This window comes from Castor canadensis, chromosome 2 (assembly GCF_047511655.1).
Source record: "Castor canadensis chromosome 2, mCasCan1.hap1v2, whole genome shotgun sequence".
Lineage (NCBI taxonomy): Eukaryota > Metazoa > Chordata > Mammalia > Rodentia > Castoridae > Castor > Castor canadensis.
In genome coordinates this window covers 20,403,975-20,421,660 of record NC_133387.1, presented here as the reverse complement: position 1 = coordinate 20,421,660, position 17,686 = coordinate 20,403,975, and the positions used below count along the sequence as shown (strand labels likewise).

The 17,686-nt window shown below is 42.7% G+C and overlaps 1 protein-coding gene across 1 annotated transcript; it reads left to right on the top strand.

The window, feature by feature from the left end:
* The first annotated feature begins 9,845 nt into the window (after positions 1-9,845).
* Positions 9,846-12,454, top strand: LOC109691829 (melanoma inhibitory activity protein 2-like). Its single transcript, XM_074062755.1, is given in 4 exon segments — positions 9,846-10,054; positions 10,057-10,230; positions 10,262-11,293; positions 11,296-12,454. Coding segments are annotated over 4 exon segments (2,421 nt in total). The 5' UTR covers positions 9,846-9,849; the 3' UTR covers positions 12,306-12,454.
* Positions 12,455-17,686: the final 5,232 nt, after the last annotated feature.

Genomic DNA, 17,686 nt, shown 5'->3' with positions numbered 1-17,686 from the left:
GTTAAGAAATGAGAGAATCTCTTGCATGCAAGCATCTGGTAACAGTAACTGTTCTTAAAAGACTTCCACAAAGCCACAACAACTCTACACAAAAAGTCACTTTTTGAAGGACATTTGCCTAACGAGTATCTGTTTAAACTCAGACTGATGGCCCCTTGTTATTGTCCACATAGCTAAGGATTACTATCCCCCAAAATATATGCAAATCCTCATTTTGCTGAGGAAATCTTTACCTTGGCTTAACCCTTTTGAACAGCCATGTGGTTCACTATGGATGCTTTTTATCTTTCTTTCATGGAGATGAATTCTCATTGTGTTCCCTAGGGTAGGTAGCCTTGAATTTACAATCCTCCCACCTTAGCCTCCCTAGTAGCTGGGATTGCAGGCAATGGCAGGCATATTCTCACTACAGTATACATTTCTAAATAAATTTAGTAATCTTTGGAGAATCTTTTATTGTCATTAGGTTGACAAACCTCTAGGTATAATTCACAAACTAATTTATGCATTTTGTTCCAGGCAGATTTTGCACTAGTTTGCTATGTTTAATATTTATTCTCAGCAACCAGTCTTATGAAAGACTGGAATGGACTTCCTGTTCTAGTGCCTGCCCTGAACTCTGGTTCCCTTCCTCCCCCCTTGCCAGGGCTGCCTCCTTAACCAGGACATAAAATGTATGCCAGTTTCCACAAGGTCACAGGTATCTACCTGCTCCCTCAGAACCATTTCTATACCAACCATGGCCACCTTCGCAGAGCTCAGCACCAAAGCCAAGATGCCCATTGTGGGCCTGGGCACCTAGGAGGTAAATACACAAATCTTGGGACACCTGCCTCACTGGAGGGCCATTTGGGCATTTTCTCCTCTGGGCATCAGTCTGCACAGGTTTGGAGATTTGAGGTTTTGTTCTAAAGCAGGTACCAAAGTTGCTTTCTTTCTCAGAGCTACTCCAGGCTGCATGGCTCCAAACTGGCTTTTCCCAGCAGTGCAAGAGCTTCCATATTAAGTATGAAGTTTCAGGCAGGTCCTGCAAACAAACAGGTTTCCTTTCCATCAAGCAGGACCATTTTGCAGGCAGAAGTGAAAGTTCTTCATCTATGCTGAACTGATTTTCTATGATTTCTTTGGCTGTGCATATACCATTTGGTGAGAGAGCATAGGGTGTGTGCTATTTGCCGTTTTCTTCTTTCCTTGTGTTGCTCTCCTAACAACTAGAGGGAGAGTTCTGTGGGTAAAGTTAGTTGCAATCGCTCTCAGCTTCCCTGCACACAGGACAGCTGAGGCAGAATACAAAACCACTGCCAGGAGCAGCAATTCACTCTGGCTTGGTTTCATTTTCCCTGTACACCTCTATGCAGCACTGCATGATGGTAGTTCTGTCCAGATTGGATATTGGCATCCCTGCAATGTCATCTGGGGAGATGAAAGTGCTGTGGTGTACAACCATCTGCACAGAAGTGAGCTATGCCAGATCCCAAGCATACCCCATGTAAACCCCTCCCCTGCTACTCTGGTGTTCTGAAACTTAGCTCCCACATCTACTTATTTGAAATTGTTTCCATCCACTCTCAGCTCCTGAAGCTAGCTTCAAGTCCAAATTGATGGTCCCAAATGGCAAGTGACCCTTGTTCTCTTGTGTCTCAACCCAGTTTCCCACTGCATGGAGCTCTCGTTTCTGATACAAAAGTTTTCCCAATAGCCAGACTGGCCTTCTAGGACAACACTCACTGAATCAGTGTACGATTTTTGCTGTGGGTTCCCAGAGATAGGAAATGTAAGGCCTTCTGAATCCCAAAGTGGTAAACTCAGATACGGCCTTTTTAATATGGCTTCCAAACACTGTACCCAGATGACATGATGGGAAGAAGAGAGAACTTCCTCAGTGCCTGTATGCTGTGCAGATTCCAGGTGCCCTGTCTGCTAAGGCTGAAGTTCTGAATGGTGCTGAGGCCTGTGCTATTTGTGATTTCTGAGCTTCTCCTTTCCTCTTTCTTTCTTTTGCCTCTACTCTGCCGTCTGCTGCACCTGCTTCCTGAGTGCTGAGACTTTCTTTCGTCTGTTCTACTCTACGAAGACTGAACTTTTCAAATCGCTGTCAGTTCACAACTAAACTTCAGTGTCTTTTCACCACCAACCCACATTGAAGGGTAGTTGCTTTCCTGCTGTTTTGAGTCTGTCCTCTGGAGAAGCTGGTGATCTCAAGGAACTTCTAATCTGCAATCATGGAACTGTCCAGGATGGGGTGTTTCTAATACCGTTCTTTCGTTTTCTTTAAAAAAAAATTCATTTATTTTTTTCTTTTGCTTTTCTATTCTTTTGTTTTCTTTACCTTTGTCTTTTTTCCTTGAGGATAGAAAGAAAGCCCATTGTTTTAAGGTTTTGTATTTCTCCCTTTCCTGCAACATTAATTATACAATGGATTGTATCTATGAAGCCTTACTGGTATCATTAAGTGATGTGATAAAATCTATATATTCTCTGTTGCAAGTAAGCAACACCAAGACGTACAAGGAAGGGGCCATTCTTTTGCAGTCAAGGTTTAGAGGGATTGAGGAATCTGCTCAACCTTGCATACCTATTGTGTGGTGGAGTTCATATTTATTATGGAGCCATTGTTTTCTGGGTATTTATCACCATCGAGGGTCTGCAAATTCTGCTGGGTCACTTGAGAGTCTGCTTTTAAGCTGGCTGTTAGCAAGTTGCCATGGGAGCCATGTGCCACTCCCAGATAACTAGAGACACTATAGGATTCACCTGGATTAGTGGGGAATTGAATTTAGCTTGATAAGATATGGGGTCATAATCACAAAAACAATTCATTTTTTTCTTTCCTGTTGAAAATTTTTCTGATATGTGTTTTCCTTCCAGGTGTCCTCTGAGAAATGGGTCTCTACCAAGGCCTTGGTTAAGAAAGGCTTGACCTTTTCAAACTTATTGGAGCAGGGATAAGAGCACCTGATTTAAAAAAAAAAAAAAGCAAAAAAAGCAAAAAATCTTTTTTTTTTTTTAATTGATTTTCAGTCTCCCCGAGGCAAAGTCAAAAGAGCTGTGAAGGTGGCCATTGATGTAGGATACGCCACATTAACTGTGCTTACGCATATGAGAATGAGAAGGAAGTGGGAGAAGCTTACAAGAGAAGATCCAAGAGAAAGTAGTGAAGTGGGAGGACCTCTTCATTGTTAGCAAGGTATATATGACCCATTTGGAAGGACATTTTGATTTAAGGCAGGTGGAAGTAACTGATGTGGTCAGCACCAAGAATGCTTATCAGCCTTTCCTGTCAGTCTATACTTCCCCAGCCTTCTTCGTTTCTGTCTTTATCACATCCCTGAAGGCAAGTGTTCATACCCTAGTACTAGTATGTGGAAGACACTGCTGCTGCCCCACGCCCTTGAGTTGGTTTTCCTATAGTGAGGATGGCTCCACTGAGACTTTCAGCGCTCTTGACCTCCCTTTCCCTGTCAGTGTGATCCATCTACCCAGTGGCAAGCAGAGGGAAAGAAAAGGGTAGGAGCATTTTTTTCTTGTTACATATAGTTTCTTTATATTTCAGTTCAGTGGATTATAAAACATTATTAAAAGGAAGGGAGGTAGTGTATAGTGTGATGGGGTTGCAAATCATTGAATCTGTAGTATCCACAAATTTCAGGTACTAGTTCCAGGGAATGTGCATCTGGAGGGATAAATAGACCCACGTGTGCCATGACCACATCTGGATATCTCTTTATAAATCATCTCTTGGGCATGATAGGCTGAGAGATAAGGGAGTACAGAAAGGGGGCCACTAACTCAATTGCAGAATACTTGAAATTTAAAAGCTAGACACAATTCCTGCCCTCTGAGAGCCAAGGAAGAGATGAGGTCCCAATAACTTTTGTGGGGATTATCCTTAATCCACCATCTTTCTGATCCCTGCTTCCTGAGTAGCTGGATTATAGGTATTAGCCACTATGACAGGTTATTTTTCCTTTTCAGAAACAATAATTAAATACAGATTTTATCTACTAAAACTTATAGCATATCCAGTGATATGCTAAAAACTTATATCCACTGTTTTAGTAATGAACTCAAGAACCTCACAAAGAAGGGTTTTTGCAATCAAGGTTTAGAGAGATTGAGGAATCCCCTCTGATTCAGTAATAATGTCACCATTTTGTGAATCAGCAGCAAAAATGGCAGTCCTGCTTCTTAACAGAAATTCCCATGCTCTAAGTCAGCCCAACCTCTACCAGAGACTACTATGCATTTGCTAACTTTCTTAACCTCCCCATTCTATAAAAGCCACGCCTGGCCCAGAGTCTGTGCTGTACCATCTTTCCCCAGCCAGCCTGGCAGTTTGAGCCTGCCATTAAACTTTGCTTTTGGATGTGAGACTTTTCTCATGAGCTTTCTTTTTGAGAGGTGTTTTTCCTAACATTTTGGTGTCATAACTCAGATCGGGGTGCACTTTTGGTGCTGACCTTGCTCTCCCAGCCCCCTCCCATCCTGCCCTATCTCTCTCTCTCTGTCTGTCCAAACTCCCATTCCCTTCCGCTGGGATCTGAGCTGCTTTGCTGGAACCCCCAATCCTAGAAAACACCACTCTTTCACAGCTCACAGGGAATTTCCTGTGCCCCAGCGTGTCTCCAATTGCCATCCTCCACTGGCCAATCCTCCCTCAAGGTCCTCTCTCGGTGAGTCCTCCTCACGCAGAGCTGTGATCTCTTTCTCATGTCCTCAAAATCCTAGTGCTAGGTCTCGTCTCGCTCCCATCCCTGGAAACCAGGTTCCCTAGGACTGTGGATCCCTGTGATGAAGATGTTCCTCCTGGGTGTCCCACATATACTGGCTCCTGAGAAACTGGTATTTCGGGGAAGCTTGCCATATCTCTCCTCAGGTCAGGCCTCACCATGGGAGTTGGACCATTCCAAATTCCTTCAGACTCCCCACTGGGATGTCTCCTGGCCAACCTTGGGCCCCTCCACCTAATGCCTGATCATAAGCCATGAAAGCTCATTTTTCTCTGTAATCAGACCTGGCCCCAATACCCATTAGACAATGCCTCCAAATGGCCACTTAATGGCACTTTCAACCCCAATATTTTAAGGGATTTATACAATTTCTGTGAGCATGCTGGTAAATGGAAGGAAATACCCTATGCCCAATCCTTTTCCTATCTCTGCACAAAATCCTCCCTCTGTACTTCCTGCTTCCCTGCATTTTATTAGCCTCTAAACCAGCTTCTAAATGAACCAAATCCTCTCCTGAACCACCTCCTTCCCCATGTAAGCAGACTTCTTGAGCTGCTCACACTGCCTCTCTCTTCCTATCTTCCTGAGGGACTTTCCCATCATGGTGCCATGCCAGCCACTCCTTGCCAACTCTGGCCTCAAGGCAATTCCAGCTCTGGGAGAGCTCATGCTCCCTCCCTGTGGGCTGAGACCAAGCCCGGAGTTTATTCAGGTATGCCTCATGCTACATTGTGGGAGTCCTGTTTGATTATGGCATCTGACAACTGCTTCTCTTTTCCCCCCATCTAATGCCCCTTATGCCTGAGACAGCGACCAGAGAGTGGAGGTTTCGTTTTGCTGAAAGTGTTCCAGTACCAGTCAATGGCAGCAACCTAGAGCACAGGTGATGGCTAATCCCTCAAGCGTGTGTCATACCTCCAGGCTCTGCCTTCCCCTCCCTTACCTAAGATGTCAGCACACCTTTTCTGCCTCCTCCATGGTCTCACCATGTGTCCTTTGTCTCTGTCTGCCTTCCCCTCCCTGGGCTTTCTGAGACCCTGCCTCCCATGAAAAACCTGTAGCATGGAACCTTATGACTTAAGCTATTTCAACTAGTTTGCCAGGCCTCTCAGTCTAAAGTAATATTAAATCAGCTGCTTTACAAAAAGCGCTTACAAAAAACTGCAGCTGCTGTGCTAACGCCCTAACTCTGCCCCCACAAGGGGAGGAGGGAAAGCAAATAGGTGCGCTCGTGCACAGTGGGAATGACTGTCATAGCTAAGAGAATCCATAGGCCAACCCAACACACATCCTAGGCCGCCAGCCGCACATGGCCGTGGCTGCGGCCCGTCACCACTTCCCTTAGAATAAAACGTGCACAGAGTACACAGGAAGGGGGGTGGGGCAACAGGCTGCAGGATCAGGCCTAGGCAGTCAGGCTCGCTTGTCCTGGGTGTGTGTGGAGGGGGTCCGTGTCTTGCACACGCCCTGCTCCTAGCCCCACCTCACACCAGACCCAGCCCTTGTAAGCCAATTGTTAGCTCAAGATTATAGTCCCCAAAATAACAAAATAGACATTACTATAATAAACTTCTCATTTAAGATTTTCTATACTTTTGGCCTCAATGAATTTTTCCCTCCAAATATTAACACTAGTTGTCCCATATGGTACTGTTATTGGCCCAGGATGCCCTCTGAATGCCCTTCTCTAACTTTACAGGCAATTTTTTCCTTTGTTAAAAAGGTAGCCTTTATTAAAGAGGCTCCCTACTGTTAGCTAAAAGGCAGGATCCTAGTGTTTTGTTCTTTCTAGATGGGACCTGCACCTTCCAGTCTTCTGGCTTGTAGATGTTGGAAGCTTTGTACTGAGGGTGACCAAGAGAAGTGGCCTTCACAGGGTTCCTTAAATTACAATACCATACTCCAACTAGGCCTTTCCTATAAAAGGGAAAAAAGTGAACTGAGGTCCCCTATACAAATTTTCTTTCATCTCTGAGACCACTCAGATTGGCTCCACAATTGCTATTTAGATACTCAAACACTGGCCATTCTTTGTAGGCCACAGTACAGACACCCTCTGCCCTATCTTCTAAGCCACCCCAATATTCAGAATCTCCTAATGGGTGCTTCCCCCTTCAATAGGTAATGGTAGGAAAAGGGCGAGTCTATGTCCCTTTACAGCTATCAGATCTAAGGGAAATCAAAAAAACATCTGGACAGCTGTACTGATGCCCAGACAAATACATTTGAGCCTTTATCTCTGTGATCAAATGTTTCAATTGACATGAAAGGATATTATACTTCTACTAGACCAGACTCTTTCCTCATTAGAAATGCAATGGGTTCTGGCCCAGGCCACTCAGGTTGGAAATGATTACCATTTACAATGAGCCCCAATACTAGTGGCACATGGAAATGAGGGAATAAATGTGCCTACCTACAGGTGCACAGGCAGTCCCCTTGACAGATCCATACCAAAAGGGGCTGGTGATATGGCTTGAGCAGTAGAGTGCCGCTTTGCAGGCATAAAGTCCTGAGTTCAAGCCCCAGTATAGCCAAAGGAAAGAGAAAAAAATATTTGGGGATAAGGATGTAGCTCAGTGGGAGAGTGTCTGCCCAGCATGTGCAAGGCCCTGGGTTCAATTCCCCAGCATTGCTAAAGAAAAAAAAAAATGTTAAGGAAGATAAATGGTGTTAATATCATTTCAGCCATCTCATAGTGGAAGAAAGTAGTTTAACCTAGACCAGATCCCTCATTCTTCAAGTGAGGAAACTGAGGCCCAGAATGGTTCAGAGACCTGCTCTCCAGAGTGTCAGGCATCAATGTGAAATAACAACTTTGCTTTACAGCAATGTCCTGAAGAAAATCCCCTTACCTTTCTGTAGCATCTTGAAGACACTATCAGAAAGCATACCACGGTGGACCCAGAGTCACAGGTGAGAGAGGTTCTCCTCAAAGATAAATTTCTAACAGCCTGAGGTATTTGTAGAAAACTCAGTCTATGGTTGAAGGAGAAAAGTAATTGGATCAACTAATACAACTAGCCATGTCTGTATACTATAACCAGGACATTACTAACAGGAGAGAAAAAGATGAGAGACACCATGGCCTCATTGCTGCCCCCACCTGACTGGGGCTTGTATCCTGAACTTGCTACCATTGTGGACAGGAGGGGCACTTCAGGAGAGAATGCTTAAGGGGGACAGCATGGAAGACAGCCCCCCCCTCTCAACCAGGACCCTGCCCTCTCTGCAAAGGTAACCACTGGAGGTCTAAGTGACCCCGTCTCCAGATGGAAGGTGAGGTGCCACCTCCTATGGATTGATGGGTCCTGTCCCCCTGTCCATGCTCCACTTCTTGGCATCAATGTTGAGGAGCCTCGTGGTAGCCATTATGACAGAAAAACAAAAGATCATTTTCCGGCTAGACAGTGGAGCTCATTTCTCTGTTTTACTTTTCTCTCTGGGTCCCCAGTCCAATGACAAAAGTTATCATTCAGGGCAAATCTGGCCAGCCCCTAGAGCGCTAGTTTACCTGGCCTCTGGCCTGCTCTTGGAGAGACCGCCTCTTCTGTCATTCTTTCCTCATAATTCCTGAAACTCTAGTGACTCTGCTGGGATGGGATTTACTATCTCAACTAAAAGCTCAAATTCCCCTCCCCCCAGGCAGCTATTTCTGCTGCCCCCTCCTTCAGGAACAAATAGATCCCACAGTGTGGACTGATAGGATGAGTGTAGCATGAGCCAGGACGGCCCTCCCTATTCAAATAAAACTCAAAAATCCCTCACAGTTTCCACATCCAAAACAATATCCCCTCAAGCCTGAGGGAGGATGAGGCCTTAAGCCTATCATAAATTCTTTAAAACAACAAGGGCTACTAATTAGTTACTCTAGCCCATATAATAAATTTAAAATTCTTATAAAAGTTAATTTTAAAATACAAGTTATAAAGTAAACAACTGGAAAGGATATAGATAGGTAGTGAATGTATTTTTTGAGAAGCTAAAGGAAAAAGAAATGTTTTTTGGATGAGAAAGGATTTTGTAGAGAAGGGTTTGTCCTAAAGATTGTTTCAAATAGGAAGGATAAGGACAAGCCATCAAAGGGTTTAGTATGTTATGTAAAGGTCTGAGTAAGTTTTAAAAATGTATAATAAAAAGCTTTGGTGTGTAATAAAATTAAAGTTGAGTATAACCTAAGAGTTGCCTAAAAGATTTTTAGGGTCATGTCAAACTAAAATCAAATTCTCTATATCTATAAAATAACAAGGTTATCTTAATATTGTTCTGCTCTGAGTAACATCTATAGAAAACTGTTATAGGGAAAGATTTGATCAAAGAAATTATTTGTATTTTCTGCTGATCTTGTCAAGCTTTAAGTACTACTAAATCAGAGCTCATTTACATATTTGCTTATGTCTTAAATGACCACCTTGTAACAGTGTAGTGTCTATACTTTATCTAAATGTGGTATAAACATTTACAAAGTTATATAAAAAATGAGCTAGAGATGTCTTTTATCCAAGAGTGTTACATTTAAATCCTGACAGCCCCTGCCTCCCACAGGTTACCTACCTAGGTGTGACCTTAAAGAGACAGACTCACTCCCCAAGTCATGAGTGCATTAACCCAATCTTCTGTTTCCCTCTCCCCCATACCATAAAGCAGCTTAGAGCTTTCTTGGGAGTTACAGGATTTTGCAGAATCTAGATCCCTAGATATGAGGTCCTTTAGCAGACACCTTTTATGCTCCTTCTAATAAATTTGCCTCCAACAGATTCTGCTCCTTTGGCTGACTACCTGCCTTACCTTAACCTTCTCAGGGAACTTCTCAGAGAGCATGCAGACCAGATCCTGCCCCACCCTATACAATTTCTATTAAACCAGGGGATCTTGTTCTCCTAAAGGATCTTCTACCCTCTCCATTGGGACTTCGGTGGACCAGCCCTCATCTGGTCATTCTCACAACACCCACTGCTGTCAAGCTCAGTGGGATCCCCCAGTGGCGGCACCTCTCAAGGAACCGTTAGGAAAAAGAGAAGGGGTTTGGGTTCCGGACCGAAAGCTGAGGGCTGTGTGTCACCTGTGGTGGCCCGGCCAGGCTGTGGCCACCGTGGCAAGTCCAGGTCACCTTGGCACCATGGAGGGGCCCGAGGCTGCTCCTCCATGGTCCTTGGAGCTGGTCTTGGCAGGGCTGTGCAGGGTTGTGGAAGCACTGCCTGAAGACATGAGATCAGGTTCCACCCCTGATGGTTTTCCATGGGAATTGGTCACAGGTGGAGCAATCGTTGGATTTTTTGCTTTCTTCTTATCCTTGTGGAGAACTGTTCGATCAGTTAGAAGGCAGCGTCTAAAGAAAAAAAGCTTGCCTTAGAGCTTTCTGAACTAATTGAAGAAAAATGTAGACTACTTGAACAACTTAGAGTTGTCCAAAAACAGTATGAAGGCTTAGAGTCATCTTTAAAGGATACCAGCTTTGAGAAGGAGTCAGCAGAAGCATAAAGTTTGGAGAAAAGAGAAATAGAACTCATTTTCAGAAATTTGGGAATAATTGGAAAGAATAAATTATGCAAACTATGAAGAACTGGATAGGACAAAATCTAAACTTGAAGATGAAATACTCTTTCTAGAAGAACAACTAGAAGAAGAGAAATCTAAACATTCTGAACAAGATGAATTGATGGAAGATATTTTAAAAAGGATACAGTCCCTAGAAGATAAATCAGAATCTCTCAAACCGCAAGTAGCTGAAGCTAAAACAACATTGAGGATATTTCAAATCAATGAAGAATGACTTGCAATACCAATAAAAGATACTGTGAATGAAAATTCCCAACTTCAGGAGAGCCAGAAAAAGCTCTTACAAGAAACTGAAGTATGGAAAGAAAAAGTGAGTGAACTTAATAAACAGAAAATGATATTTGAAGATTCCAAAATGCATGCAGAACAAGTTCTAAATGATAAAGAAAATCATATCAAGTGTCTAACTGAACAATTGCTAAAGATGAGAGATTGGGCTGCTGTGCTTGGAGAAGACATGACAGATGATGGTAACTTGGATTTGGAAATGAAGAGTGAAGCAGAAAATAGTGCTCACTTAGATAATCAGCCAAAAGGAGATCTGAAGAAACTGATTTATGCTACTAAGTTAAATGCTTCTTTGGAAGCCTTAGAAGAAGAAAGAAACCAGATTTATACTCAGTTATCTGAAGTAGATAAAACAAAGGAAGACCTTACAGAGCATATTAAAGCTCTCCAGACTAAACAAGCTTCTCTGCAGTCAGAAAATGCAGAGTTAGAAAGTGAGAATCAAAAGCTTCACCAGAAACTTAAAGTAATGACTGAACTATATCAAGAAAATGAAATGAAACTCCACAGGAAACTAACAGTAGAGGAAAATTACCGGCTCGATAAAGAGGAGAAACTTTCCAAAATAGATGAAAAAATCAACTATGCAGCTGAGGAGCTGAAGACATATAGAAAGCGAGCTAAAGATCTTGAAGAAGAACTGGAGAGAACCATTCAGTCTTACCAAGGGCAGATCATTTCCCATGAGAAAAAAGCACATGATAATTGGTTGGCAGCTTTACTGCTGAAAGAACCCTCACTGATTTAAGGAAAGAAAATGCTTACCACAGACAAAAATTAACCGATACAGAGTTTAAATTTGAACTTTTAGAAAAAGATCCTTATGCACTTGATGTTCCAAATACAGCATTTGGCAGAGACCATTCCCCATATGGTCCCTCACCATTGGGTCGACCTTCATCTGAAATGAGAGCTTTTCTCTCTCCTCCAACTTTGTTGGAGGGTCCACTCAGACTCTCACCTTTGCTTCCAGGGGGAGGAGGAAGAGGCTCAAGAGGCCCAGAGAATCCTCTGGACCACCACATTAGCAATGAAAGAGGAGATTCAAGCAACGAGAAGTTAACTGATGTTCACAGAGAACCTTCTGACACTGGGTCCCTGTCACCAACCTGGGAACAGGACCGCAGGATGATGTTCCCTCCATCAGGCCAGCCATGTCCTGATCCAGTTGTTCTTCTCCAAAGGCAAGATAGATTTTATTCTAATTCTGGCAGACTGTCCAGACCAACAGAGCTTGAGAGCTTTAATATGCCTTCTTTGGACAAAGTGGATGGTCCAGTGTCTTCAGAAATGGAATCCAGTAGAAATGATACCAAAGATGATCTTGGTAATTCAAATGTGCCTGACTCTACTCTCCCTGCTGAAAGTGAAGCAGCTGGCCCTGGCTTCGTTCCTCTACCACCTCTTCCTGTCAGAGGCCCATTGTTTTCCATGGATCCGAGGAGCCATTTTATAAGAAGGGGGCCTCCTTTTCCTCCACCTCCTCTAGCAAGCATGTATGGAGCCCCCTCAAGATTCTTTTCTGCCAAGGGATTTCCCTGGCCCACCACATCCTTCATTCCCAATGAGACAGTCTACTCACCGACTGCTTTTCCTCAATATCCTCCCCCAAGAGCTGGATACTTCCCCCTGCCCCCACACTCTGAAAATAGAAGTGAGTTCCCTTCAGGGTTGATTCCTCCTTCAAAAGAACCTGCTGTTGAACCTTCAGAACCACAAGAAGCCTGATGATATTTTTGAGCATTCTGCAAAAGTAATTTTGAGTTATCTCTCATTTTCAGTTTAAGTAACTGCTGTTACTTAAGTGATGATACTTTTGCTCAAATTGAAGCTTAATGGAATCATAATTCTCAGGATAGTATTTTGTAGATAAAAATGATTTAAATATGAAAAAAAAAAAAGAAAAACAGAGAAGGGATATGCCTATGTTTCTCGCTCTCCTATTCTTAAGCTTCCTCCCTTGTGTCATACTGCATGTCTGCTATTGCTAATCAAAAGTTTAACCAGTTGTACCTCCAGGGGTACCAACCTCTCCAAAACCGTCCAGAGGACTGCTATGAGGGCCTCTACCAGGACGCCACAGGAGCCTGAGGATCTTGCCCCATACAGTGCCCCTGGCAGCAGGAAGTAGCTAAGAGGCTGATACTTCGCCCCAATTCCTGATCCTCAGCCCCTACCCTCATCATTATTAAAGAAAAAATGGGGGAATGATACAGTAATAATGTCGCCATTTTGTGAATCGGAGGCAAAAATGACAGCCCTGCCCCTTAACAGAAATTTCCACGCTCTAAGACAGCCTCACCCCTACCAGAGACTACCATGCATACGCTAACTTCCATAACCTCCCCCTTATATAAAAGCCACACCTGGCCCAGAGTCTGTGCTGCACCATCTTTCCCTGGCCAGCCTGGCAGTTTGGGTCTGCCATTAAACTTTGCTCTTGGACGTGAGACTTTTCTCATGAGCTTTCTTGGTGAGCGGTGTTTTTCCTAACACCCTCAGCCTTGTTATGTGGCAGAGTTCAGATTTATCATGTAATGACCACTTTCCAGATCTGTATGCATATCTGGAATTGGAAAAGTCCTCTGGGTCACATTGTGAGTGTAGTTTTTAGGCTGGCCTTTAGCAAATTGCAGTGGGAGCCACATATCACTGCTAGCTAACTGGAGATACTTCAGGATTTGCCTGGGTTAGGGAGGAATTGACTTTTAGCTAGAACATGGGGGTCACAATCACAAAAATAATTCACTTTTTCCTTTCCTTTCAAAAAGTTTTCTAATGTGTGTTTTCCTCCCAGGTGTTCCCTAAGAAATGGGACTCCAGCAAAAAACTTTAGTTTGGAGAAGCTGGCCCATGTTGCACCTGTTGAAGGAGGTCTTGAGAGAAGAGTACCTGATAATTCAAAAAACAAAAAAAACCTCCTGACAATCTTCTCTTTATTGATTTTCAGCCTCCCTGAGGCAAAATCAAAGAAGCTGTGAAATTGGCCATTGATGCAGGATATCCAGGATATCATCAGGTTGGCTGTGCCTACTTATATGAAAATGAGAGTGAGGTGGGAGAAGCCATCCAAGAGAAGACAGTGATGTGGGAGGACCTTTTCATTGTTAGCAAGGTAAATATGGCACATTTGATGGGAGGATTTGACTTTAAGGCAGGTGGAAGTTATCTGAATGTGGTCAGCACCAAGAACTTTATCAGCCTTTCCTGTAAGTCCATTGTTCTGCTAGCCTTTTTCATCTCTGCCTGTATCACATCCCTGGATGCAAGCATGTACACCCCTAGTGATATTGGTATGTGGAAGACTCTGATGCTGCCCCAGAACCCTTGAGTTGGTTCTCCAATAGTGGGGATGACTTAATGAATATGAATTTTTCATTTTTAGGAGAGACAGTTTCCCTTTAAAGGTAGGGTCTGCTGCCTCTTGTCAGCTCAAAGCAGATACTAAAGATGAATCATCTCTCTTCAACAACCCCCCTATAAAAAGAATTTTTTGGAATATTGTCTCTCAGAGGGAGTTTGAGGCAGGCTAAAATAGGGCATTTTGGCTCATGTAGCTTGCTTGGGGATGGCCCAGACCACCCTTGCCTTGCTGGGAGCCACCCATGCCCCTCCCCATTTGTTCATTATTGGGTGAGAACCTTCTGGGCCTGCCCTCTCATGGGGTAGTATAGTGCGGTGAACACATAAGATTGCTGTTGTATTGATTGATTGTATTGTGTTAAAGTGTGGAAAATTACTGTAATAAGAGGAAATTATTAGCTAGTGGGTGTTAGGACTAAGAAACCAAGCCAGAGAATGACAGGCTGATATGCAAATGAGCCAACCCTAAGGTGGTTAGACTGATAACACCAACTATGAGGTCACCACCAAGCATAAAACCCCGGGCCTCCCTACCACTCATCGCTTGCCTCCTGAATGCTGGAGACCGCACTGTTGGAGCTCATCCCGAAGCTCCGATGGAGAGGCAGCCGCTGCTTGACAGCCCCTTCTCCCAATGACTGGTTGTTGCCGGTGAACTGCGAGACCAGACCTGCAACTGAGGTCGGCTGTAAGGATTCCCCGGGGCTCGGCTGGACACCCCTTATCAGCTAAGAAGACGTGGCACAGTGAGCGAGGCTTGGCGAAGGCCTGAGTGAATTCCTGGCTGGCTAGGGTAAAAGAGAACAGGATGTTAGGATCTGTGTGAGAGTGCCATGTGGATTTGTTTGAATAAAGTCCTGGTCTCTGAAGTAAGAGTGTCCTGAGTACTGCTTACCTGTACTCGATTGGTAATGAACCATAAGTGCTCGAGACATGTAGGTTTTAAAGGCATCTGATAAATAAAAGCATGCTCTCTCTAGTCCTGAACTCTACCTGCGCCCACCATGCCCTCTGGTTCTTCCTTCCTTTCCTCACCTGGTAGAACAGGTGACCATTTTTCTCAATAAAACTATCCTACCTCACCCCATTCATGTGCTCTGCTTGGATTTTTCCATTTGGAGCACAAAAACCAGGATCTTCTGATCACTGACTGCACCAGCACCATTAATAAAATCACACCCAAAATCACAGTCAATCATACATACATCCCACCTAAATCACAGAGAAAATAGGTGTGCTTTAGAACTTCCTTTTCATTACCCTTCACATATCCAAGGATCCTTGCAGCTTCTTAACATCTCAAAGAGGAAAGCAGAAGAAGGTAGCTCCTCTTTGTCTCCCTGTTCTTGTAACTTAGCATCTAAAAGGAGATGGGAGGGGGCTAGCTGTTCCAGCTCTCCAACCATTACTTCCCTGTTCCAATGTCAGAGCCTGGTCATTTAAATATTTATTATAATAATATAATTTCCCTCTGACCTCATCTATCTATCCTGCCTCACTTCTTAGACCAAATAATGACCTGATTTGCCTAATCCATGTCCAAAATTGAATGAATGCATGAAAGATTTTCTCTGATAATTTTTTCTGAAAACATTATGTTGTCTTGCTAGTGCTAGAAGAGAACAAAATGTATACAAAGGTATTAAGTAGTGAGAGACAGAACTCAAGAAATAATTGTGTTGTATTTTTAGCTGTTTGGGCACATGCAGTACTTATATTTGTATTGTATGTAGTGTTTGTATTGTGTTTTTATTGCTTAAAAATTAATTTCCCAAGAGCTTGAAATAGGTATGATTAAATGAAATGTAACTTTTCTGTGGATTATTTATTCAAAGGACTTATCCACAAGCAGAATGTTCTTGGTTCTTTGAACTTCAGCAACTAGCAGTGTGGATATTTAGAGATGAAAACTGACATGAGAACTGAGGGAGGTGGGCATCAGTGGCTCACGCCCACAATCCTAGCTACTCAAGAGGCAGAGATTGGGAGGATAGCTGTTCAAAGCCAGCTCAGGCAAATAGTTCACAAGACACTATCTCAAAAAAAAGCCAGCACAAAAAAGGGCTCATGGAATGGTTCAAGGTGTAGGCCCTGAGTTCAAACCCAGTATTGCAAAAGAAAAAGCAAACTGAGGGAAAGGGAAAGGATAATGAAGGTGAAAATCTCATAATGGCAAATTTGGCAAACCTGGGATGAATTTGAAAGGAATTATCCTTGGGAAGCAAATTATTAAATTTGTCTACTAACAGCACAAAACCTGGAAATAACAAGGAAAACCTATTTGCATTTCTATGGGTATGTTTCAAAGACTGTCCTGAATTTGCAAGAGGTGCAAGTGAACAGAAAGAAAAAAAATCCCCTGAAAACCCCCCAAACCACTAGCAATAATAAGGAGCCATCATTAATATTAATATTGAATTGCCTCAGTGAGTATATGCCATTTACAGTTCAGCTGTACAAATTAAAATGAGCAAGAATAAAAAGCAATGCTTTATATAATTAAGGTTCATACTAGATAAATTATTGGAAGTACCACATCTCATGAGCATACACAGAAATGCATCAAATACTGTTGGGAAATCTTAGGAATTTATTAATTTATCATCCATATCCATACCTTCTTCTTCTAATTAAATGTAAGTCCATACAAAATGGACAAAACACCATGAATGTAACAGCTTAATGCTATTTAAGCCCACACAATAAAGAGTTCAAACTACAAATTGAATTTTTAGCCATTGGAAAATACAAACCAAAACAACATTGAGACTCTATCTTACCCTAGTGACAATAGTTGCTATCAAGAAAATGAAAATAACAAAAGCTGGTGTGAATGCAAGGAAAAAAGAAACCCTTATACACTGTGGGTAAGAATGGAAATTAGTACAGCCCCTGTGGAAATCAGTATTGAGGTTCATTAAAAAACTGAAAATAGAGCTGCTGTTTGAGTTATCTATACCCTTCCTGGGTGTATAACCAAAAGAATCAAACTCAGCATACAATAGAGATTCTTTCACACCCTTGTTAATTCTGACACTGCTTACAATAGCCAAATTTATGGATCAGTGTAGGTCCCCATTAATGGATGAATGGATAAAGAAAATGTGGTATATATAAATGATGGAGTATTATTTAGCCATAAAGAACAAAATCATGTCATTTGCAAGAAAATGGATGGAAGAAGAATCATTATGTTTAGTAAAATAAGCAAGATTCAGCTAGACAAATATTCCATGTTTTCTCTCATATGCTGAATCTAGATTTAATAAAAATGAAAGTAGAAAGGGTGTTAACAGCAATGATGCAGTCCTTGGTCATAAGATTTCCAATTCTTTGTTTCCCATGTGGAAGAATCCATGGCTGGACACGTAGGTATAATGGAGTTTATTAAAGGTTGGGGGGATTTCAAAATGGGGCATGGTGGAAGGAAGGAGGAGAGAGGGAGAGAGGGAAAGAGGAAGAGAGGGAGAGGGGGAGGGGGGAGAGGGGGATGGGGGATCATTTCACTGATACATATTGCATGTGAATGGTGTATTTTTCTCCATTTTTCTTAAAGCCTACATATTTTTTAATATTTTAAAAAATATTTGAATATGTCCTTCAGAAAACTTCAAAAAAAAATCTGCATTGAAAATATCCATTCTCCCATACTCTGCTTGTCACTGGAGGATAGAGGAGGCAGCTCCCACAGCTTCCCAGTTTCCACACAAAATCACAGGTCCTTGAGATCCACAAACAAGAAAAAC